This window comes from Gorilla gorilla, chromosome 14 (assembly GCF_029281585.2).
Source record: "Gorilla gorilla gorilla isolate KB3781 chromosome 14, NHGRI_mGorGor1-v2.1_pri, whole genome shotgun sequence".
Classification (NCBI taxonomy): domain Eukaryota; kingdom Metazoa; phylum Chordata; class Mammalia; order Primates; family Hominidae; genus Gorilla; species Gorilla gorilla.
This window is the reverse complement of record NC_073238.2, coordinates 74,391,902-74,418,373: the sequence shown is the minus strand read 5'-3', so window position 1 is coordinate 74,418,373 and position 26,472 is coordinate 74,391,902. Positions and strand designations below refer to the sequence as shown.

General features: G+C 37.5%; 1 protein-coding gene across 7 annotated transcripts in view; it reads left to right on the top strand.

The window, feature by feature from the left end:
- DIAPH3 (diaphanous related formin 3) overlaps window positions 1-26,472 on the top strand; it is a 490,541-nt gene that overhangs the window by 388,288 nt on the left and 75,781 nt on the right. Inside the window, exon 28 of one of the 7 annotated variants that reach the window (XM_055360756.2) lies at window positions 23,076-23,627. The exons of the other annotated variants lie outside the window; for them this stretch is intronic. Within the exon in view, the coding sequence (XP_055216731.2) occupies window positions 23,076-23,233 (158 nt within the window). The 3' untranslated portion in view covers window positions 23,234-23,627. Of the gene's footprint in view, window positions 1-23,075; window positions 23,628-26,472 lie in introns of those variants that run through there. 7 annotated transcript variants of the gene reach the window in all.

The following is a 26,472-nucleotide window of genomic DNA, read 5'->3' as shown; positions in this document are numbered from 1 at the left end:
AACTATATGCAATTAAAACCCCTAATGATAAAACTATTTAACTGTGACAAAATAAGATAAAACATAATCAAAATTTTAGGCAAACAAGTATTATGCATTTTTAGAGAGCATCCATAACCTAAACAAAATCTTGCTATATTATCTTTACACTAAATCAATTCTTAATAGCCTTAATTTGGATTTGATTATCTATTTTTACTCTTCTACTTATATATGGCACTTTGAGAGATTTTTATAGAAATAAGATTGTATTGCCTCCAGGCACAGCTGCTCTGCCACTCTGATTTGAAGTCAGAGTTAAATGTGAAGCTGGTTAGATATCTTTGAATTAGCATATTTTTCTAAGGGAGGCACACAAGACGGGCTTTGTTGTTGATATATCAAAACTTCATATATAGCCACCCCTCCCCCATCCCCAATCCACTCTATCTTGGGACACCTTGTTTCTTGACCTGCCTTTTCTCAAACAGCAAGAGTTTGTCTTGAGGCAGAATTAGGAAATTTCTAAGGTTTCCATTGGCGTCTACTGAGCACTAACTGCCTTAAGTCTTCTTTGGAAACAATGAAGACAACTCTATTGAAGTAGTAAATGTTGACAACTACCATTTTCATTTATTTTAACTGTATCTTATTTTAAAGTAGAAAGAGCATAAGGAACAATATATTAAAATTACTTGATTTTCTAAATGTCATTGGCCTATTTTCTTGAGAGTATTTTTTGTTCTTTTCCTGATGAACTTATGCCTGCCAAATAACCTAAGAAAGGGAGCTATTAAAATACTAATGGTTTTTGACACCCTTACACTTGGGCTTTCAAGCAGAATCAAATGCTACCTGTAGCTGTCAAAAGACTTAAATATTTTTTAAGGAGATTTTTTTAGGCTAGGAATGTAAAATAATTTGGATGATTTCACAGTTTATTCAAACATCAGTCTCTTATATTTACCATGTAGTCAAGCAAAAGGCAGAATGGACTCAGCAGGGCTCCTGCCTAGGTAAGGATGCCCTGTGGGTAGACAGGAAAGGCTTTTCTTGTCTAATTTATAGTCAGGGCAGGACAACCTTTTGGCATAGTCATTATCAAACAGACTCTTAAGCATGAACAGGTTAGGAAAGTCTCAAGTAGTGAAGACTTCAAGTTGTTTTAAAAGGACATTTATGCAAGAAATAGCAAATGTCTTTCATTTAATGAGCATTCACAAATGTCTGCTGAAGGCTGGAATAAATTTAGTGAGAAGGAGATAAAGAACTGTATTGTATAAGGCAAGTAATGTCCTTGACTTCCCTGAAATGGTTGTTATGATTAATATGTCTCTTGTTCTACTTGTGTTCCATAGTGGACTATAATTATTATGATCTTTTTAAATCGTTTGCCCATTCTGAATCTCTCCCTTTTCTCATAGCAGAAGTTCAGAGTCTAAGTTTATAAGGAATCAATGGACAGACTTTAGAAGCTCCTTGAACTCTGTACTTTTGTTTTAAATTTTGTGTTTGGACTTAAAAAAAAAAAAAAAACTGGTGAAAGGATATGTTGGTTTCCTCAAATTTCTCCCAAAATAAAAATCCCTTTTAAAAGAGGATTAAAGAATTACTTATTTTGTCGTTTGATTACTGATTTGTTACACATTGTCTCTGTTTCTATGTGTTGTGTAATTTTGCATTACTTAAAAGGGAAGCCATTTCTATGATATTAATAATTGTTTGCCATTTGAGAACTAAATTTTCATGGGCATGTCAAATGCTTGGTGAATCTACAGTTTTAGAGACAAATAAATTGTTTAACCTAAACAGTTACAATCCAACGAGGTGGTGCTACTGTGGAGGTTCACTGAGCATACAGAGGAAATGACGTCATGTGTACCTGGGATAGTCTTTGGTCTTACTGGATCTCTCAAGCTGGAAGGAGTGCTGGGCTTATCTGGGTCATACAACTTGGAAGGAGCAAGAAAGAGAAAGAGAAGCCAGGGGAGGAGCGTTCTCCCCTAGGAGCCACCAGTGACAAAGAAGTTGGGAAAGAATAGTCACCAAAGCCACATGTTCAGAAAGGCCAGGTACAAAAAGGATGGATAAGCACCCGAGCACAGATTGGATTGAAGGACTCAGGTATCACTGCTTACCTTGAGAAACGCAGTATTGGTAGAAACTGAAGCCAGGTAGCCTTGGCTGGAGGAGGAGTGGAGCTTTTTTTCTTTCTTTCTTTCTTTTTTTTTTTTTTTTTTTTGAAAGCCTAGATATGAAGAAAAGAAAAAGTAGGGAAATAGCTGAACCAAATGGTTTGTGATTTAATGAGCATATTATGTTTCTTTGCCATTCATATGACAAAGGCTTTACTGTCTTTGTATTCTGAAAGGAAGTATTAATAGTTCTGGAGGTGTGGGGTTAAGACTTAGGGGAGCAGTAGCTTAGGTTAGGTTCCCAGGGAATGGGATATGAAAGCATAGGTGCAGAGCACCTGGACAGTTACAAAGGAAGGATGTTTGAACAGAAGTGGATGCAGACAGTAATTGAGGGAAAATTCTGAACTCCCATCTGATAATACCTGTTTTCTCTGAGAATTAGGAGATAAAGTCTCTTCCTTAAAGTCGTAGTCTCTGGCTGGGGGAAGGAGGCAAGGTCATTGGGGCTGACAGATCTCTAGGGAATGTCAGAGGAAAGTGATCAGGGAGACACAAAATAATTTTTACATTAATGGCCCAGTTGCAGAGGGAGATGATTACTTATGTAGTGATAGTATAGTGTGTGAAATCCATGGTAAGAAAAGTAGCCAAGGTGCCTCCCGGGCCCTGTGAAAAAGGGCAAATGATCCCCAACAGCCTAAAGGTTCTAAAAAGTAATCACCACGTGTGACCACAATGCTCAGGCAGCAGGCAGACTGGGTGTGCTATAGAGCACCAGCCAAGCAGAGTCATCAAATTTTCTGATAGGATAAGATATTTTGTGTTTTGAAAACTGTAGTAGTTACAGGAAAATAATGAAAACTCTTTTGGAACATAACAATGTGTGGTTCACCAGTGTTTCTGCTGTTGTATTCCATCTGTAGTAGGCATTATGGCAGGGATGGGGGACCCTACTGCAGCTGAGTTTCTTCCAGGCATGTGCCAACTGCATTATGTGTCTGAAATCTTTTCTAAGAAAACAACACTTGGTATTTATTTATAAGATACCATTGGATTTATATTTTACTTTATTTGCCCTCCTTAAAGGTCAGTTCCAAGTAGCCACAGATATGGAAACCACCTGTCAGTATTAAAAATAAATAATTTGCAAAATACCTTACACATAGTAGGTATTTAACAAAAAATAGCAGTAGTTGTTCTTATTCAGTGACTATTTGTGAAAGCATAAAACTAGCCAGATTTTCAAATACTCTTTCTGCAAGTGAATGGTCTGGCAGAGCAGTTTGACCTTGAAAAACAGTTCGGAGTCAGGTTTGGGCTTTGAGGTCAAACAGGTCTGGTTTAAATTCTTTACTTACTATCAGGGTGACTGTGGTTATTTGTAAATCTTTAAGTTTTCTTTTCCTCAGCTATAAGAAGAGGAATTACACTATGTGTTTCATAGGCTGTTAGGAAGACTAAATGAAAGTGTATGAAGGTGCCCAGATTTGTGATGTGGTGCCTAGAATTGAGTAGCTACTCAATAAATTCAAAATATGCTGGCAATTCTTCATTCCTTCCCCTTCTTCACTTTCCTTCCATGATACATTTGCCAATAGAAAGTTATTGCAAATCCTTCAACAAGAATGGCACATAGAATGGATTTAGTAATTGGAGACATGGAAATTAATTTTCTTGCTATGAATATTTCTTGGACTGTACTTAAAATACCGGAAGTAATATAAACTAGTTTAGCAGAAAAAAGTTGAAAATTAAGACTATGGAGAATTTTGTTTTTAAAATAGAATCATAAAGATGTTTTTACCTCCTTTTGTCCCTGGGAGTCAATCACCACAGAGCCACCAAGAGAAAGAGTTACAAAAACAATTCCCAGCACCTGTGACATCAAGATATCTTTAATCTGGAACAACAATATGTAGACATGGGAAGGATGGAGAAAACGATGATGTGAGTGGAAAGCTGGAATCCAGATGTATTATTTTCCTAGGGCTACCATAGCAAATTGTCACAAATTGGCAGGCTAAAAACAACAAAAATTTATTCTCTCACAATTCTGGAGGCTAGAAGTCTGAAATAAGATGTTGGCAATGCTGGTTCCTTCTGGCAGCTCTGTGGAAGAATCTATTCCATGCCTCTCTCCTAGCTCTAGTCATTGCTGGTGGTCCTTGGTGTTCCTTGGTTTGTAGCTGCATCACTCCAGTGTGTGTCTCCATCATCACATGGTGTTCTCCCCATGTGTCCTTTAACTTGTCACATGGCTGCCTTATAGGGACATCAGTCATTGGATGAGGACTCAACCTAATCTAGTATGACCCTGAGTTTACCTGATAACATCTGCAAAGATCCTATTTCCAAATACGGTTGACATTCACAGGTACTAGGGGTAAGGGCTTTAACATATCTTTTTTGAGGGGACACAGTTCAATCCACAACACCACAGGGCCCCAGTGACAAATGGACTGATCCATCCCTCCCAGGACTCTGAGGGCTCAGGAATTATTGGTGCCAGGAACCACTGACAGAACTAGTGAGCCATAGAGCTGAAAATGGGACTGGAAAAGGAGCAGTTCAGCCACCATCTAGACAGTCTGACTCCGAAGTCCAGAATTTTAACCATTATGCTATACTGCCTCACCTCACTTCCCTTTCCCCTACCCTTCCAGGAGATCAGAGATTTATTGTTTGGAACAATTGCGCTCAAGAATCTAGAATGGGAATATGAAGCAGGAGCAAGGTGTTCTACTGCAAACAGGGATTATGTAAACACAGAAGATGACCTAGGGAGAAAAAAGTGGAAATGAATTGAAAAAGCCTCTTCTAACTCCCTTTTGCCACTTAGTTCTTAGCATACTGAAGCAAAGTTTATGCTCCAAGCAGATGACAGAATACATCTCTGGATATAATGAACAGTCTAGAGAACAGGCTTTCTGGTACTACTCTGCTCCTCCCCACAGTACTAGCTCGGAGCAAGAGAATTACACAGAGAAACCCATTATTCACACAAAATGTTTACTCTTAAATATTGATTTGGGCCACAGATTCATTAGCTAACATTTGAGGAAAACATTTAATATGGAGAAAAAAGGAAAAACAAAGGACCTCTTAATAAAAAGAGAAAATATGAAGAACAAAAGAAAAATTTCAAGCAATTTTAGACCACCATAATGATAGACACTAAAAAAAAAGAGGCAATAGGCAATTATTAATTTTAGAAAAAAAGACAAGTGATATATGATTATGGTACACTACTTGGCATAGTCCTAGATACTATTTTACTTTGCCATAATAATAGAAACATTGTAATGAGACTTTAAAATGGTGCCCAATGATCTCTGCCTCTTTGTTTTCACACCTTTATATAATCCACTCCCCCCTCAAACATTGTTCCAATTAAATATGGCAGAAATGTATCTCACTAACAAGCTTAGATTATAAAAGATGCTGAAGCAGCCGGGCGCGGTGGCTCACGCCTGTAATCCCAGCACTTTGGGAGGCTGAGGCGGGCAGATCACAAGGTCAGGAGATCGAGACCATCCTGGCCAACATGGTGAAACCCCGTCTCTACTAAAATACAAAAAATTAGCTGGGTGTGGTGGTGCACACCTGTAGTCCCAGCTACTCATCCGGAGGCTGAGGCAGGGGAATCGCTTGAACTCAGGAGGAAGAGGTTGCAGTGAGTTGAGATCGCGCCACTGCACTCCAGCCTGGCAACAGAGCAAGACTCTGTCTAAAAAAAAAAAGATGCTGACGCTTTCACCTTGGGTGCTCTGTTCTCTCTCCTTCTTCTTTGGCTATGGGGGACACTATGTTTTGAGCAGCCCTTTGGAGAAACCCAAGTTGTAAGGAACTGGAGCTTCCATCTAGCAGCTGTCTGAGCTTCTAAGTTTATCTGTATTAAGATATAACCAGAAGGCGAAATCTCTTCTTTCATTTAGTTATCTATCTCCTTTTCTCCTAAAATACACTGGTTGTACTTTTATTTTGCATTATTTCTCTTTACTTTCTCTCTTCCAATGCTGTATATAAACCTAAAGGGGAATTTTCTCTGTTCTACCTCTCAGCTTATCATTTTTTTGTGATCCAGAAACTAAAGTGCTCTTCAGTGTACACTCCTAAGGAGTGATAGGGATGATAGGAGTCAATAATGGTAGTGTCACTAGCTCAGGATAATAAATGTGCTTTTGCATATAAAATGAACACCCTTCCAACCTTTTCTTTTGTGTTGTATAGATAATATTGACCAGTGATTTTGCAGCACATTTCTGAATTATTTTCTTCCCTTGTCATTCTTAATGTGTGAAAAAAAATGATAGAAATGAGCAATAGAGAAAAATCAAGTACCACTCTACATTTTGTTTTTACTTTTTAGAGCAAAGGTACCCTTCTGGTAGTGTGTAAAACTCTGGTAGATAATGTGTATCCACTGACTCCTTAGTAAGCAAGAGGGTAGGATGAAATTAGCATTTTGAAACACTGATGTTAGTTATAATCGTTGACTTTTTTAATAAAGAAGTGACTTTTCATGTATTACACTGATCTCATGAAAGCCAGGGATGTAGTTAGCATAGCTGGAACTGTTGTTTGGAGGGGAAATGATGGTTAGACAGTTTGTTATTTCGTCTAGGTAAAGAGATAAATACTAAATATTTTTATGCTTTTAAAGGGCTTATAAATTTTTTGAAGCAAGAATTGACATGCATTAAGAATGCTATAATGTCTCATTGATTCCCAAGTAAATTAGAAATTATTAGTGTTAGCCATGATGTACTTTATTGTGATGTGACAGCATTTGGCTTAAACAGTTTTACCATTTATTAGCACTAATATTAGAATAAATGATAATGATCATTAAGTGCTATGTACATGATCATTTAAGTAATCATGCTTGCAATCTCCTTCTATTAGTCAAACCTCTTTGGGTTAATTAGTCACAGGAGCTGTCTTATTACAATTTCTAGAAGAATAATGAAACAAACGAACACTGAAATATACCAAAGAAAACAATAGCACATCACTCATTTACCTCATATATTACTGTATGTACCCTCACCTAGTTTGTATTGCCACCTTAAGGTTAAAAAAGTCTGACAACATTTTTTATTTTGAGATAAGATAATTAGGCCTATTATATTTGCATACCTTCCTCCATTAAAGCATGTATGCAGCAGAACAATGCTAATATGATATGCAAATAACAATGAAGTCCACATTTACCAACATATTCACACGGAAAGGTGAACTAGTAAATACCGTTAGGGTTTAGGATTTTAAAATGTTAAAACATCTTGTTGTATTTTAGCTCTGACAAGCCAGTAACTCAAAATCTGTGTAACTTCAAGGCTACAAATATAAGAGACAACTAAGAAACTTTTATTATCAGTTCTTTTATTACTCACATCTTGTTAATATAGTTACTCTGAAGAGTTGTTAAGTTGATATTTGATAAACCATGAACAGAGTTTTATTAAATCCAAAGTGCTATTTTATCACTGGATGGAAAGCATATTTCATAACTTTTTCTTAGTCTTCCCCATGTACGAAAGGAGGAGAAAATATAAAGAAAAAGATCTTTTAAAATTCTTTGTTATCTGTTATCAGGCAGCTTCTCAAATGAGAGAGATGATGTATGCTCTATTTTTTAATATGCCAGAAGAAAAAAGTGAAGGGCATAGTGCATTAAGGAGAATCTCTGACAGTCTTATTAGGGCAGAGAAAAGTCCTGCCTGAGACAGCTCCTAGGACCTGTTTCTATACTTGCAGCCTTTGACAATAGCAGCCTCTCTAATAAGTCTCAAGGCTTTCATCACTTTTTGTTTTTTGTTTGTTTGTTTGTTTGTTTTGAGATGGAGTCTCACACTATCTCCCAGACTGGAGTGCAGTGGGCGCGATCTCGGCTCACTGCAACCTCCGCCTCCCAGGTTCAAGCAATTCTCCTTGCCTCAGCCTCCCCAGTAGTTGGGATTACAGGCACACACCACCACACCTGGCTAATGTTTTTGTATTTTTAGTAGAAATGGGGTGTCACCATGTTGGCCTGGCTGGTCTCGAACTCCTGACCTCATGATCCACCCACCTCTGCCTCCCAAAGCCACTGCGCCCAGCCACTTTCATCACTTTTTAAACACTGGTGTCTCTGTTTGCTGCTCACTTACTGGAAGCTGAACACCGCCTATTACTCTTCATTCTGTTAACCTACTTTCTCTTCATCTACTGATCCCCGTTCCCTTTCCTTGCCTAAATATAAGAAGTCTTGATCTGCTGAGGATGAGAAAGAAATATATTTAGTGATGGGATGAAGTAATACAAGTCAGTAACTCTAGGTACTATGTTGTAGAAATGTGATATTTCCTAGAAATTAACTCTGTGTCTTCTGCATATTGTTTTAATAACCAGAAAAGGGGTTTTGAGAATAATTTTTTAAGTTATTTGTGATTAGTTTTCATATCCTGCTGATACCACTCTCCTTGTGGTAGTTTCTGTGCCCCCTGGGCCCATCCTTATGTGTTTTTCAAAGTTTGCTTTTTTGTGTTGTAGGCCCATATGGTTCATCACATGCTCTTCTAAACAGATCTCCAGTTCTATCTATAACCTCTTTGTATTTTTGCACTAAGGTCTTCTTTAATCATGTGGAAAAGGTATTTTTCTTTCAAAAAATGCCAAGCACTATTTCAAAATCAGAAATAAAAGACTATAACTGGTCTGGATGTGGTGTCTCATGCCTGTAACCCCAGCCCTTTGGGAGGCTGAGGCAGGAGGATAGCTTGAGCCCAGGAGTTCGAGACCAGCCTGGGCAATATAGTGAGATGCTGTTTTTACAAAAAAAAAAAAAAAAAAATTCAAAATTAGCCAGTTCTGGTGGTGTGCACCCATGGTCCCACCTACTCAGGAGGCTGAGATAGGAAGATCACTCAAGCCCAACAGGTTAAGGCTGCAGTAAGCCATGATCCCACCATTGCACTACAGCCTAAGGGACAGAGCAAGACCCTGTCTCTTAAAAAAAAAAAAAAAAAAAAAAAAAAAAGAGAAAATTCTTGCCTCTGTGAAGCCCCCTCTTCACTAAATTGCTTGGCATTGTGTATTGCATTGATTTAGGACGTTTTGTTTTATTTTATTTAAACTTCCCATATACTCCCTAGCTTCTTCCTTCATTTTAAATGTAAACTTTATATGATAGAATCACATACATATGGAAAAGTAAACCATCCTAAGTATATGGCTTGATGAATGTTGATTAAATGAGCTTGCCTGTATAACCAGATCAAGAAACAGAATTTAATTAGAAACACAGTAGCCCCGTGGCCAGTCATTACCTCACATTCCACACATGTCCTGACTCTGAGCATAAACTAGCTTTACCTTGTTCTTTCCAAAAATAGGATTGTACACTTTGTATCCATGTTGTTGTATGAAGCTGTAATTCATTTATTCTTACTATTGTTTAGTATTCCACTATAAGGGCGTATCACAAATTTTTTTCCTGTTATCAGTGGATATTTATGTTGTATCTAGATTTGAACCATTACAAATAACATGGCTAAGAATGTTTTTATTATGTATGTCTTTTGCTTCTATCAGACATACACCTAGGAGTGTAATTGCTGTTTTGTTGGATATGCATATATTCAGCTTTAGTAAATACTGTCCAGCAGTTTTCCAAAATAGTTGCACCAGTTTATACTTCCAAAAGCCAGGTATTAGAGTTTTAGTAATTCAAGTAGGGTATCTCAGTGTAGTTTTGATTTGCATTTCTTCTATGGATAATATGAGTACCTTTTCATAGGCTTATTTGCTTTTGTGGGTATCCTATTATGTGAAGTGCTTATTCAAGTCTGTCCTGTGTGTTATTTCTCTATTAGGATAAATTTACTGTTTGTGATGATTTTTCAATGCTGCCATTGAGTAGGTTTTATTTGCCCATTTTTCCATTAGCTCACCATCATTTTTCATATTGAGAATGAATAGATTTTGATGCAATTTTATCACAACACATGTCAAACTGCCACTTGTGTTATGAATATTGTCCTTGTAGCATGTACTCTTTTAACAGTGTTTCAGTGGCTGCATGACATGGCTGTGTAGTAAAGATGACCCATAATAGGCCGGGCGCGGTGGCTCACGCCTGTAATCCCAGCACTTTGGGAGGCCAAGGTGGGCGGATCACGAGGTCAGGAGATCGAGACCATCCTAGCTAACACGGTGAAACCCCATCTCTACTAAAAATACAAAAAATTAGCCGGGCGTGGTGGCGGGCGCCTGTAGTCCCAGCTACTCGGGAGGCTGAGGCAGGAGAATGGCGTGAACCCGGGAGGCGGAGCTTGCAGTGAGCCGAGATTGCGCCATTGCACTCCAGCCTGGGTGACAGAGCGAGACTCCGTCTCAAAAAAAAAAAAAGATGACCCATAATAACTAGCTTTCCTAGGGTTTGGCTTTTATGTTTTTTAAATTTTTTTACCATTATATATATCACTGTTTCTTCAGGATAATGCAACAGATATGAACAATTTTGAAGCTTTTTATACATATTGCCTCACTGGTCTGGGTGGAGTGAAGAGATTATACTAAATTATACTCCTACCAGCAGCCTATGGACATGTCCGTTCATCTAATCCTCAATAACACTGGATGTGTCTCAGAATTTTTACTATCCACAAAATGGTGTCTTATTGTTTTGCATTTTTCTTTAGCTGTGAAATTGCATATATTTTCATCCTTTATTTGTAACTGATAAAATTAAGGGGGCAAAGGAACCAGAAACGGGGTAGGAGGGAGAACCTTCTCAGTATTTCTTAGCAAACTATGTCATCCTTAAGGAAAAATCAGAAACTTCAATATTATTATTTCCTCTTTCTTTTTTCTCTATTAGGATAAATTATTATTACTGTTTGTGATGATTTTTCAATGCTTCCATTGAGTAGGTTTTATTTGTATGTTTTTATCATTACTGATAATAAATACTATTAACTCTGATGTACTGGAGTAATGGGTTGGAAATAGGTGAATGAAAATCAGAGACAGACCTAAATCCCAGTGACAAGAAATAGCTGGAACCTCAGATGGATTCACACCTCCTTCCCCAAGGTTTTTGGGTAATGAGGTAGCAGCTTAATGGATCTGTAAAACTAACTGTGACTAACCTTAGTCTACGTGATGCCAACCAATGAATTAAGTTCTCTTCCAGGCTATTTTAACAGCAACTTTAGCAGATTTCCCTCCCTCTCTCCCTTCCTCCCTCCCTCCCTCCCTCCCTCCCTGCCTGCCTGCCTACCTGCCTGCCTGCCTTCCTTCCCTCCTTTCTTCCTTCCTTCTTTCCTTCCTTCCTTCCTTCCTTTTTACTAAATTTACCACATGTATCTATTTAATGAAAGGTATTTCAATAGTGAAGGTATTAGTAGATTATAACTTTTTTAAAGTTTATGTTTATATACCCTACTTATTTCTAGGAAGAATTTGAAATGGCTTACAAAAGGAGACACATAATAATTATGTAATTATAAGAGAAAACAGATGCTGTAAGAAAAGAAAGTTGGCTTCTTAGCTTATAGCCTTGGTTCTCAAATTTCAGCATGCACCAGAATTACCTGTGGTCTTGTCAAAATACAGGTTTCTGGGCTCAACCCAGAGTTACTAATTCAGTAGGTTTATGGTAGGCATGAGAATTTGCATTTCTCAATTCCCAAGTGCTACTCATACAAGAACCACACTTTGAAAACCACAAGATCTGGATCACCTTTATCTGTTTTGAGTATTTGGAATCATCATTGATTAATATCATATTTTTTATTAGTCTTTGTGAGCCATATATTTCAGTGTCTGATCATAATAATAGCTATTATTTTTATAAGGCTCATTATATGGCTGTACAGGATATGATTAATTCTATGTCATATCCTGTATATTATCCTGTATATTCATATGTATTCTGAACCTTGGCCACATTAGAAATACCTAGAGAGTTTTTCTAATGGCTCCAATATGGAGCCTTAGCTCCACACATTCTGATTTAATTGGTCTAAGATGGGGTCTGGGCACTGTATTTTTTTGAAACTCTCTTTGTGATTTCAATGTGCAAAACAAAATTGTAAGCCACTGATAGGTAAAGATAAAAAATAGCCGCTTTTGCCAACAAGTAACAGATTGTTTCATCTGTGGCTTTTTTTCCATCCATGTGCCTAGCCACTCATTCTCTTTTTTTAATCAGTGTGGTATGTTTTTGGTTCTTGAGTATACCATTTTGTTCTTCTCTTAATTGAACTTCATCCTGTTTTTGATGAACCATTTCTCTAATCTATCAAGGTCATTTTAAATTCTATTTCTTCTAAAGCATTTAACCCCTGCCCAACTAAGTATCATCTGCAAGTTTAATGAGCAGATTTTCAATTTCCTAATTGAGACTGTGCTCATTAAGCTTTAATATTTTATAATTTTATTGCAAATTATTTCCACCATGTGGGTGATGCTACCTTGACCTTGCCCTGGCTGTGCACATTTTCTTCATTATCAATGAACATTTATTTAGTGCTTAGAAGTTGTGTGGTATTGAAACAAGTTCTGTGACTTCTAAATAATTGAAAATAAGTACTGAATCTGACACCATGTAGTTTGAACTCTAAGGAGAATATGTATATAACATAAGCTGTATGAGCAATACAGAACATATAAGCATTTAAACAGAAAAACTAAACATTGAACGTATAGTTCATAGGTCTGTAATGATCTTTACTATACCTGTATAGAAAAGAAGTCAAGGATGTAGGTTGCCACTTTACTAGCTGTGTAAACTTTAGCAAGTCACTTCCTTCTTGTGCCTCAGGTTTTTTGGTCAGTAAAATGGGACCATAATCATTCCAGCCTTGGTTCTTTGTGAGGCTTAAAATCCAGTAATGCATGAAAACTTATCAGTACAACCTAGCACATAGCAAGAGTTCAAGTAAATTAAGAGTCAAATGAGAAATTGATAGTAGGAAGTATTTTAGGTTTGGTTTGACAAGACTGATAATAATCCAAGTGACAAAAGGATGATTAGTCTCAGATCTACCTTCTTCAGTGACTAATTAAGCTAATGTGGAACCTTCCATTTTTACAAACTAGAGCTTATTTTTCTGTAAGTAAACAGTTTCGATTTTCATTCTCAATTTGCTATATTTGTAATTGGAAAGGGTGCTTTTGCAGATCATTATAGCTATTAAGTGGCAGAGTCAGGATACAAACTCAGAACTTCTGTCTACAAGTTGGTTACTGCTAAATGGTAGAGCGGAGGGAATAGATTGCCCCAGACATAAGAGGTGAGAGGAGTGGGAATCTATTTTAGAAAGATAAGATTCCAAAAAGAATAAAGTAGCTAGTATTTGACCACTTACTACGTGTCAGACACTGTTGAGTGTATTATTTGCATTGTCTCAAACTGAGGCTTAGAAAGGTTAAGTAACTTGCCCAAAATTGTAAAGCTGATAAATGACAGAGGCAAGAATTAAACCCAGATCTGTGACAGCAAATTCCATTTTCTAAATCACTTCAATAAATTGCCTTTCTTTGAATGGAATCAGGAGATTACTTTTTCTGGAACAGAAGATGCCCTCAAAAATATCAGAAGTAGAGAGCAGAAAGATAAGTTGGATACAGGAGTTGTGTTTACTCCCTGACTGTTTTGTGACAGATTAGATGGGAAAAATCAGCTGAGGGATTTCTCTTCAGTTTAGCATGTATTTAAATTGGTTGAATAGCTAAAAAGTGAAGGTGTCCCAGTAGGAGGAGGCTGGAGATGGCCTAGATGAGGGTTTTAGAAGGGGTGGGTTAGAAGGGTATGGAATTTATATACTTTATCTTCTTTTGTTCTTTGATTTACTTAAAATAAGTAAATGTCAAGGGTGATCTCTTTGAGCCCATAAAAGCTAACGCTGTTTTTGTGAAACACACATTTTTATAGCACTTTACAGTTTTCAGAGTGCTTTCAGGTACCATATTTTGTTTGATCTTAATATATTGCTGGCACTTTTACAATTCTGCTTCTATTATCCTAAAACATCCATAAGCATAAGAAATATGTTTATAACAAATTGGATGGAAGGCACAACTATTCTGGAGTTTCTTTGTATATACCTGTTTCAATGTGTTTATTTCACTGTAAGTGACAAGTATAATTATGATCAAAAATTAAAATTTGGATATTACTCAGAAAATACCAGCCATTAGGCAGTGTCACGAGAGGATATTTGCTTTTCTATCTCAAAAATCTCAATACTGCTACTGCTCAAACATGTTCAAAGCAGTTTTCCCCCATGCAGTAGTACAGTTTTGAGTTCCAAAAAACTCAGTATAACAAAAACATATTTTTCAGATTTGTATTACTATATTATTTGGAGTCATGAAAATCTTCCAACTGCATTTTGTCTGAAGTTTAGTGATTTATAAACACTCTTGATCTCATAAATTAGAATTACATAAATATCTGTGATTCATCAGAGTAGAAGCCTCAGATATCGAATTTCTTGAAAAGTTTTCTAATATTTGCCCTTTACTAATAGATTTGACAAAAGTTAGGCTTCGTCAAGTTTGTCTATTTATAAAAATCATTTTTAACCCTGAAATTATTTCTGCTTTTGTTCTTTAACGCACCTTATTTGGTATTAGCCTCAGAGCTAAAAATACAGTATGATCTGAACTATCCAGATAGTATTTAAAAAGCTGGAAAGCAGAATCATTTCTGCCAGACAGTAAAATATTTGTAATTTTCATTAGTAGCTACTTACCACTAATAAAGAGTTTACTTTTAAAAATAATCTTTTATAAAATGAAAATGGATGTCTACATGTGTTCTTAAGAGAGATAGTTTCTGTTCAGACACTTTACATGTATATATTCAGACATTTTATACCAAAACCAGAACTAGCTAATGTGTTTCATTCTCTCTTCATTCCCCACTTACCCACATCCCCAGATAATTATTTAAGAAATTTGAATGATTAAATTAAATATTATTCTTACATGCTAAGAGTTTTTTGTTTAGACCTTTCCCATTATAGAATTTGTACTTACCCTTGTTCTAAAAGAGACTGAAGCTTTAAAATGACTACATTAGCTGGGTGCAGTGGCTCACGTCTGTAATCCCAGCACTTTGGAAGTCCAAGACAAGGGGATGCTTGAGCCCAGGAGTTCGAGACCAGCCCTGCAAAACATGACGAAACCCCATCTCTAACAAAAATACAAAAATTAACTGGGTGTGCTGGTGTGCACCTGTAGTCCCAGCTACTGGAAAGGCTGAGATGGGAGGATTGCTTGAGCCTAGGAGGTCGAGATTGCAATGAGCCATGATAGTACCACTGCTCTCCAGCCTAGGTGACAGAGCGAGACTGTGTCTCAAAAAAAAAAAAAAAAAAAAAAAATTGACTACATTATTGCTTATTGTGGTACAATACTAATATTGTAGCTGAAGTAAAGAAAACTCTATAGGGGTCTACTTAGTTTTGAATCCCAGCTTTGCTCTTTATATGCTGGCAGTTACTGAATCTCTTTGCACCTCCGTTTCCTTATTTAAATTATACCTACCTTATAGAGTATTTGTGAAAACTAAATTAAACAAGCCATGCAAAGCACTATGCACTCAATAAAATGTTAACTTATTACTGATGATAATATTTAGTTCTATACTAACAAGGATATTGGCTGGGAAAGAGACTGTACTCTGGAAATGTTTCGAGTTTTGAAAATTTTAGACCACTGTCATCTGCCAGGTTATACCTGCTAGCCCCATTGTCCTGTGTTGCCTGTGAATATATCCTGCTTCTTGGCTCATTAAGAAGTGTTACTGGATCAGATCCATAGAATGTTTTACATGACTATGAGTGGCACTGGACCAATTTATGAAGCTTGACTGCAGAGGTATTGAATGGTGGCTGAGGTAACCCATTTTTATGTCATTTGATTAATTTTTCCATTTTACTTGTAGTACTGTTACCACACCAATTTCAAGATGTTTTCAGTTTCCTGCTTTAAAAGTTTCTTCAAAAACAGTGTAATAGATATTCTCCTGTTTGATGTAAAATTATTTGGAAGACCTGCAAGATTGTAGCTCCTAATATAAAATGCTTAGATGTGGTTACACCTTCTTTCATACAATTACAGACATCCAGAGGTCGATTGAATATCCAGGTGTAATGAAGCAAGTTAACTTTTTACAGGTTATATACATTTATGTCATAGCAGTTGATTGAAGAAAAAATGGATTTGTAAATAACACTTGTAGCAATGAAAGTAAAGGCTGCCTCTTAAGGTGGTTACAAATAGAAAAATCAAGTTAGGAGGATTCTAATTTAATGATTAATTGTTTTGCTGGAATTTTAAAGGAATGGATCGATAATGATATTTGTTTCAGGCTATTAGCAGCCAGAACCTTGGCTCCCAGAATTAAGAAATCAGTTCTTGTTAATTAAACTTAAAGATGATGGCAGAGATCTTTGTGCCATGAAGCGAGAGCCTGATCTATGGCTATTTTGTTCCATTCTTGGTATAACGCAGTACACTCTTCTCAGCCAAAGCCCTATGTTGTCTGGGCAACTCCCGTTGCCATAGCAATGAAATTCTTTTGCAGGAGCAGGGCGAATGCTAATTGTAGCCATTTGTTGTTCCTTCTGTCGATCCCTTAACTAGCACAGTTGTAGAGCAGCCAGAGACTCTGGGTGAACAGCACGCAGTGCCCCCAAAAGCATTGCTGCTGAAGGCAACCGGCTGCTCTGCTTAAAAAATCATTTGAGCAGCCGACAGTGCTGACAGTGCCACTATGTGGGCAGAAGCACAGCTTGACTCAGACCCTGACAACTGTTGATCTGGGACTTAGAGGGAAAGAGAAGACTGTTTAAAACCTGTTGAGAAGGTACTGATGACATGGAGATTAATTTGACACCAGTCCCTCAGAGGTAGGTGCTAGGCATATCGTAACAACTGTTTATCCAGGCCTGAGCTCAATATTGGAATGCCCACAGGCTATAGGAGACAGATCAATGGTTATTCCTTTTATTTCCATCTAAAACTGCATTACCGTGGCCTACGGTAAAAATATTCATTTGGTTGGAACCAACCAATTGTAATTCACACAGGTATTAGATTCAGTTTGTACTGGTAACTCCCTCCTCTCCTTATAATCTCTTATTTTTAAAGACTTATGATTTAACTGCCAAAAGTGACTTGAAGCTGAAAATAAACTCAACATAAACGAGAGCAGACCCTTTTGAAAAATAAAAGGCAAAGTGATACCTGCCAATTGCATGATCTTTCATGCTAGTTTAATTTGATAAAATGTTCTTAAACCTGGAAAGTAGTAATTCTTGTAAAACCTAATTGCTATAGGTATTTAGAGATGAAAAAACTTATTATCATGGTAAGAAGAAACATGTGAGGTACTATTTATACTATTATATCCTCCCTTTGAAAGTGTATTGGCCCATAAAAATGGTCAAGTTCATGAGGTTTTTAAAACCAGCTATTGTGTAAACATAGCAATAAATTTCAAGGTAGTTTTTTAGGTATAAATTTAACGTATGTGCCTTTTAATTGAGTAGACTGATAGTGCATCCTAGCTGAAATGTTCTTAAAATTCAGGAGAACTAATATTGTAGGCTTGTTATATCAAGCTATTTCTCACTATTGCTTTATGTTTTTTTGTATTGAGAGAGTCAAAATCAGTAATAACAATGACCCAGTCATTACCATAGATTCCTCTTTTTATTGACCAAGAGAGAAGGAAGGTTTCAACTCAATGTGATTTTGTTTTCCTTGAAAGAACTCCACGTATATTTAATGTTTGTATCACTTGTCCTGCTCTTTCCAGGGAGATAGCTAACAAAGTATCATGAAGGGCCCTGAAATAAATTAGTTTCTGATGATGGTGATCCTAATACATCATTTGTGTGCCTCAAACACTAAACAAATTTGTTTCATTCATTAAAACAGATACCATTCCATAAATTCTAAGGAGAAAAAACTTGAAATTTATTTTTTGAAATTTTCTAAGACCTGTTGTTTTTTCTTTTAAGAAATACCTATGAACTGTATAATACTATTTTTAAAATATTATATACTTCTTGTTTGTGAATTTTATATGCAAGGTATCTTGCATATAAAATTGTGAATTATATATGTGAGATATTCTTTCATAAGCCCTATTGGATATAATAAAAGATTATTTTATTAAATCATCTACTTTAAAATATTTGGCTTTTTTTTTTTTTTTTTTTTTTGAGATGGAGTCTCGCTCTGTCGCCCAGGCTGGAGTGCAGTGGCACAATCTCGGCTCACTGCAAGCTCCACCTCCCGGGTTCAGGCCATTCTCCTGCCTCAGCCTCCCGAGTAGCTGGGACTACAGGTGCCCACCACCACGCCCGGCTAATTTTTTGTATTTTTAGTAGAGACGGGGTTTCACGGTGTTAGCCAGGATGGTCTTGATCTCCTGACCTCATGATCCACCTGCCTCTGCCTCCCAAAGTGCTGGGATTACAGGCGTGAGCCACCGCGCCCGGCCGTACTTTTTTTTTTTTTTTTTTTTGAGACAGAGCCTCAGTCACCTAGGCTGGAGTGCAGTGGCACTATCTCAGCTCACTGCAACCTCTGCCTCCCAGGCACAAGCGATTCTCCTGCCTCAGCCTGCCAAGTAGCTGGGACTATAGGTGCATGCCACCACACCTGGCTAACTGTCTCACTCTCAGTAGAGACGGGGCTTCACCATGTTGGCCAGGCTGGTCTCGAACTCCTGACCTCAAGTAATCCACACACCTCGGCCTCCTAAAGTGCTGGGATTATAGGCATGAGCCACCGCACCTGACCTGGCTTTACTTTTGAAACACTGTGTGCTCAGCATGATGAAAGAGCTCTAAAATGTCAGAAATACTCTTAATTCCTCAGTCAACAGAGATTGAGATGCTGTCAGATTACCACTAACCGTGGCTTCTGGCCCCCTCTAATATAAAATGCTTAGATATGGTTACACCTTCCTTCATACAATTACAGACATCTAGAGGTTGGTTGAATATCCAGGTGTAAGGAAGCAATTTAAGTTTTTACAGGTTGCATACATTTATATCACAGCACCTGATTGAAGAAAAATGGATTTGTAAATAACACTTGTAGCAATGAAAGTAAAGGCTGCCTCTTAAGGTGTTTACAAATAGAAAAATCAAGTTAGGAGGATTCTAATTTAATGACTAATTATTTTACTGGAATTTTAAAGGAATGGATCAATAATGATATTTTGTTTCAGACTATTAACAACCAGAAACATGGTTGGGTCTCCCATAGGGTTCTGAGCACAGGTGAAGTCTAAAATGTCTTTACAATGAGGCTGCACATCCATTTTTTTCTTGGCAGAGAGTATTTGTGTTTTCACAAAACCTTGCAATGTATTGCATGAGAACTGGTAGGATAGATTTCCGTAATGATCAAGCCACAGCAGCCCTCTAGAGAACTAGAGTAGATATTCCGCCGTCACTCTGCCAAAGTTCTTTTCCCTAATGACCAAAGATCTGAAGGGCCTAAAACTGGAATGTAGGTTGAGGAGTGCTCTAATATAAAGAAGCTTTCTACAAGTACATAATATTCAAACTTACCAGGAAAGCAGCTCTTTTGGTACCCGGAACTCTACCAACGTTGTTCCAGGGGCAGAATCAGAGCCACTGCTGACTCTGTTCCATAGTCTTCCAGTGTAAAATCCTGCAGCCACTTATCTTATTGCATGATTTGTAGACCTTTGCTTTTAGTGGTGCAGCATGCTCTGGCTAGCTAAGCTCATTTGGGCCAAGACATAGCATTCTCAAATAATTTATAGTGGAAGGCATAGAGTCTGCAGGCATTTAGAATCAATCCACTTGATTGTAGTGGCATTTATAAGAACTATTACCTAGGAAGGAAGAGTTGACTATGCGGAAAAGAAATCTAGGAACCAAAATGGCTCTCCTGTCATTCTTGTGTGGACAGCAGGACAGTCACTTCCTGAAATGAGAAGAATGCAGTCATAGATGTCATTCAAATTTGACACATTGCCCCCTTGAGGAGAGAGTGCCTCTATAGTAGGATGTAACTGAAGCCCAAGAGGAAATCTTGTCTGGGTGCTCATGAGGTTAGATGGCCCTCTCCTTCCAGCTTGATATTTCTCAGGTCCCAGTGGCCAAGGCAGGACCTGATGGCTTGAAAATACACTCCAGTGGGAGAATGGGGCAATGAGTGACCTGAATTTTAAAATTCATTTTTTAACCCTTACTTAAACCACTCATGCCTTGTCCCTCCTTTTAAATAAAGGAACTTTGAAGGAGCTACATCTCATGATGATCCATTCACCTTTCTCCCAGGAAGGCTGATGAGCCATTCTAGCAACATACGGGTGTAAACGGGCTGATTTAAAATACCTAGATGCAAAATCTGTAAGTCACATAAACATTTATTGAAAGATTCATTCCCTCTTGATTTATGCCAGAGTCAAGTCTTACCAGGACGTTGTCTGGAAAATCCTTCCCTAAGTGCACATGTTTCAGTGATCATCCCGAATAATACTGAATTTTTTTTTCATATTGGTACTTGGCAATCAGTTATTTTTTAGTATATTTGTTTATAGTTTGGTTTGCTATCGTGGTTATTTTCTCAATCATTTTCAGCCAAATATGACTTCTTTGCAGCTTAGTGATGTTATCTGAATTATTTTTATTGTATGCAGCATTAAGCAATTTGCTCCTAAGAAAACGAGTCAAAAATGAATGTTTCCAAGTAATTATATATTCATAATTTTTTGCATTTCATTATGATTTTATAACTTGTGGGTGATGGTAGTTCAAGTTTTTACTTTTTAAAACTTAAATTCATTTTTCTCTTTGTCAGTCATTGTAGGAAAATGATGAGTCAAGCCAGAAACTATCACTATTTAAATTATAAATTATATATAATGAGAAATACGCTGTCAGTGTTTCCAAACCTTGCTATGTGCTATGTGCTATAAGCAAGTGGGCAGCTTCTTTAAAAAATACTTTTATGAACTTCATTCCAGACTTACTGAATCAGAATTTCTGGGTGTAGGTGCCTAGGAACTGTTTTTAAACAAATTCCTCCAAATCTTATTGTGTAGCTGAAATGTCTCTGATCAGAAAAGAAGAATTTTGGAGATAATGATCTGGAATAACTCTCACCTTTTAATATCAAGTTCCAATGTGAAAACAGGGTTAAAGTCTTGAGGGTGACTATTCAAAACCCAGCTGGTGCTGGTTGCAGTGGCTCACACCTGTAATGTCAGCACTTTGGGAGGCCAAGGCTGGCAGATCACTTGAGGTCAGGAGTTTCAAGACCAACCTGGCCAACATGGTGAAACCCAATCTACTAAAAAGAAAAAAAAAAAAATTAGCTGGGTATGGTGGCGCACAGCTGTAATCTCAGCTACTCGGGAGGCTGAGACACAAGAATCGCTTGAACCTGGGAGGCAGAGGTTGCAGTGAGCTAAGATTGTTATCACTACATTCTAGCCTGGGCCACAGAGCAAGACTCTGTCTCAAAATAAACAAACAAACAAAAACCCAGCTGGCTTATATTTTTCTTGTTGGTACTTGTTTGATGTTTTGTTTTTCACTAAAAAATAAAATATTTTTAAAGCTGCCTGAATATAAAAGATATATACAATAAAATCATGCTAAATAGGTAATATTATTACTGACCAAAAATAAACATCAAATAAATGTAATATACAACATGGACAGAATTGCTGTTTTTAAGATGTAAACATTGTTTAAAAAGAACACCCTGAGAGTGCAAAAAGAAAAAAATTAGTGTATGAACTAGTGATTAGAAATATTCACTTTCAATTCATATCATTCCAGAATATTTACTCAGCTTGAAACATATTTTCAATATTAGTGAAAACTGCCAAACAAGCAGAGCAGAGTAGTTGGGTGAAACTATTAGAATATTTCTTTGTTTAAAAAATAATTTTTACATATCCCTAAAGTATGCATTGATTGTATGCATTCATTTTTTTTTTTAAATCAGTTTGCTAGTGACAGTTCACTGGAGCTGAGAACAGTGCTGGATAGGCTGCTCCTCTCCAGTCTGCCTTCCCTAGCTAATATAATATATTGTTTCAGTGAAGTCTGGGCTTCTGATTAACCAGAGCATTATGAATGACTGTTTAACTTAATCTGTGTTTGTATGTGCAGCCTTACCTCATATGTTACATATTCTTGAGAACTGGCAACCATTGGCTTGCACGTAATTCTCAGTTGTGCAAGGAATATCTCTATTACAAACACTAGTCATTTTTTTTGTGAGTCAATTTCATTTCTCTACCCACTAAAATCATGAGAAAACTCAACACCCTAGGTACACTTGTCTGAAATACCTCTTCCAAGATATTTTGCTGATCCCCTATTGGAAATATCATTCTCCAGATATACCAGAAGAAATTGCTAAAACTTTGGTATTCTGTTTTTAAAAGATAATTAACCTCTAGGTTAAACAATTCAGTATTCACACTTGAAATAGTACTGGCCCCTGCTGTGTTGTTTTTTAGTCCATCTCCCTTCTCTTTTGCCTTCTCTTTCACTTTCTTGCTTGGCTCTTGTTAAACATGCTGACAAACCTCAGGCTGTGTGTTAAAGCTAGAGGAAAAAGCAAAGCAAACAAATAACCAAGTTTTTAAATTCTTCCTTTCTGGCAGGCTAAAGTTGTTCTCATGAAAGCAACTATAGCAAGAAACCTTCTTGGAACAAAAAGGTTCCAAGTCTTAAGGTTATCCATAAACTCTAGCTATTTGTACTGTCATGCAGACCTATAAGGGGTGAGGCCAGGGTGAGAGCATTCTCTCCCTGAGTGTTCTCATCTACTCGATGGCTCTTCCCTCAGGCATCCCCAACGTGGTGCATCTCTATCCTCTTAAAAGTGCTTTTGCCTTCACATCTTTGGTCAGTCGCCCTGACTGGAATTTTTTTCTGCTTTGTCCAGGTGCACCGTTGGTTCCAAAACTCCCAGATGTCACCTTCAAGGCCCACTCTTGCCCCACTCCTGGCCAAAGAAAGCTAATCAGGGCTGCTCTGTGCTGTGATAATAAGTTATACCTCTCTGTAAACGTGGTCAGTGGTGGTTATAGTTGTCTTTCCTAATAGAGAAGGAGTCTCCAATCTTTTGGCTTCCCTGGGCCACATTGGGAGAAGAATTGTCTTGGGCCACACATAAAATATGCTAACACTAATGATAGCTGATGAGCTAAAAAAAAATTACACACAAAATCTCATAATGGTTTAAGAAAGTTTACAAATTTGTGTTGGGCCACATTCAAAGCCATCCTGGGCCACAAGTTGGACAAGCTTGTAATGGAGTGTGCCCTCTTGGAGGGCAGAGACCATCTTCTTCATCGTTGATTCCCTAATGCCTAACAGAATACCCAGCACATAGTATGTATTAACTGAACTTGGTGGATATTATTTCTACTCATAATGTCATCTGTCCCTGAGTCACAGTTTTCAGATAATTGACCAATATAATCTGTGCAATAATTGGATATCGTGTCATCATCTGGTATCAGATTAATTCATAACCATCATTAAAATGTGGGGTTTTATTTTTGGTGGTGGTTATTATTATTTTACTGAAAAGTTATATACATGCAGAAAATGTACAAGTCATAGGGCACAGTTCAGTGTATTTTTCTCAAAATGAACATATGTGACCAGGACCCGTATAGTTGTTTAGAAATATAGAAACTTAACCCCCAAAATAAAAAGTCGATCCTAACAAATTTAATGTAAGAATAGCATGATTTGCCACCATTTTACTTGATTATGTGTGTATATGTGTGTATTTTGAGACAAGAAAGGGACAGTGATGCCTGTGGGGTGTAGACTTTTTTCCTCTATTAAAGTGCTTTTTTTATTCTCCCTGTTGCAGTCCCTTGGCAATTTCAAAGGAAATTGAATTTAAATATGCTTTTCCAGCTGCATTTAAATGTATGTAAATAGATTGTAAATAAAAACTTTAAAGGAAATGAAAATGCTTTACAAATATCCCATTAATTCCCCAAGCATCCCATATAACTCTGAAAAAGGCAGTTGTCATAGAATCAAAAGGGCTAGAAGAGACCCTTCAGTAGATCTGTGAAGGGCCATTAGAGAAAGATAATATGCCACTTTTTCTTTAAAATGTTCAGAAAAGGAATATTTGCACTTTTCTTGGCCGTTCTTAGTTTGGGCTCTCACACAGACCTTTAAGGGGTGAGGCCAGGGTGAGAGCATTCTCCCCTTGGGTGTTGTCATCCACCCCCAACAGGGTACATCTCTGTCCTCTTATCTTACCTCCCAAACACCAACCCAACTTGCTCCCCCATGTTGGAAACTTCCTCCTTTGCCTTACTCACGACCACTACTACATACATACCACATTTGTCACCAAGCATGATTTATTCTGTCTCCTTAAGGTTGCTCAAGTCTGGTCTTCCGTCTCTTTGAGTGCCACTGCTTTATCTCAGGCCAACTTCATTTCCAGACTGCTTTGTTGCAGTAACATCCCAATCATTCTCCCTTCCTCCAGTTGTCCTCCTGTCCGTTTCATTCCTTCATACTATCACTGCCAAAGAGATTATCAAAAAATACAAATCTTTTCTTGGGCTCTCTGTGTAAGTTCCAGTAGTTTAGAATGTGAATTCCCCACATGATTTTGTTCGTGCCTCCTAGGCTTATTTCATCCCACTCCATCACCAGATTCCACTGCCTGGCTATACTTGAGCCACTGGCAGTTCCCAGTGTGATCCACACTTTTCAACTCTGTACAATTCTTTCACCTTCTAGGAATGTTGCCTCTTTATTTCACATTCCAACATTTCATTAAGATTCAAAATGTGATGTTCTCTTTGAAAATGCGTACCCCAAAATCTGTCATTTCTTTATTTCTGTTGAGTCATGTCAACTTATGAAGGATGAATTGTCAAAGCTACTTAAATATCAACATCAAATATAAGCATAAAAAGTAAAAACAGAACCTACTGTGTAGAAGAGACATGTCTTGATCTGCTTCTTTCTTTCCTTTCTTTTCTTTTCTTTTTCTTCTTTCTCCCTTTCTCCCTTCCTTCCTTTCTTCCTTTCCTTTCCTTTCCTTTTTCCTTCCTTCCTTCTTTCCTTTCTCTTTTTTCTCTTTTCTTCTTTTCTTTCTTTTCTTTTCTTTCCTTCTTTTCTTTCTTTTCTTTTTTCTTTTCTTTTCTTCTTTTAGCAGCATCCATGCTTACATCAGAAGCCAGCCCTTTTAGATTACTACTCATCTGTGGATTGATCTAAGGTAAGTCATAAGAACCAGAAAAGTCCTCCCTGTTACCCAGAAGGATGCACAGAGACATTAGGAAGAATCTGAACAAACAGGCCTTCATAAGTTCTCCACAGTTTATCTGCTTGACTATCCACTTTTCATCAAACCTAAGCATAAAAATATGCAAATTTTCCTGTTTCTTTGGGTCTTCATTTCTGAAGTTTCACCTGTCATGTAAAACTTACATTAAATAAATATGTATGTGATGTGGTTTGGCTGTGTCCCCTCCCAAATATCACCTTGAATTGTAATAATCCCCACGTGTCTAGGGTGGGGCCAGGTAGAGATAATTGAATCATGGGGGTGGTTTCTCCCATACTGTTCTCATGATAGTGAATAAGTCTCATGAGATCTGATGGTTTTATAAATGGGAGTTCCCCTGCACAAGCTCTCTTGCTGACTTCCATGTAAGAAGTCCCTTTGCTCTTCCTTCTCCTTCTGCCATGATTGGAAGGCCTCCCCAGCCGTGTGGAACTGTGAGTCCATTAAACCTCTTTCCTTTATGAATTACCCAGTCTTGGGTATGTCTTTATTAGCAGCATGAGAAAAGACTAATACAATATGCTTTTCTGTTGTTAATATGTCTTTCGTTATAGGGGTCTCAGTCATGAACCATGCAATGGGTAGGAAATATTTTACCCCCTATGTCATTTTGAATTTATTTAAGATGATACCAGTTGTTTAGAATTATAGAGTGGAATATCTCATTAAAAGTTGTATTTTGTAACCCTCTTTTTTCTCTTTTCTTTCTTTTTTTTTTTTTGCTTTGTTGCCCAGGCTGGAAGGCAGTGATGCAATCATGGCTTACTGCAGCCTCAACCTCCTGGGCTCAAGCAATCCTTCCACCTCAGCTCCTGCCTGACCAATTTTTATTTTTTGCAACAGGATCTCACTATGTTGCCAGCTGGTCATGAACTCCTGGGCTCAAGTGATTCCCCCTTCTCAGCCTCCCAAAGTGCTAGGATCACAGGCATGAGCCACTGCACCTGGCCCCCCACTTTCTTACTGCTAGCAATACTTACAGTTTTGTCTTCTCTTTTTGTCTCTC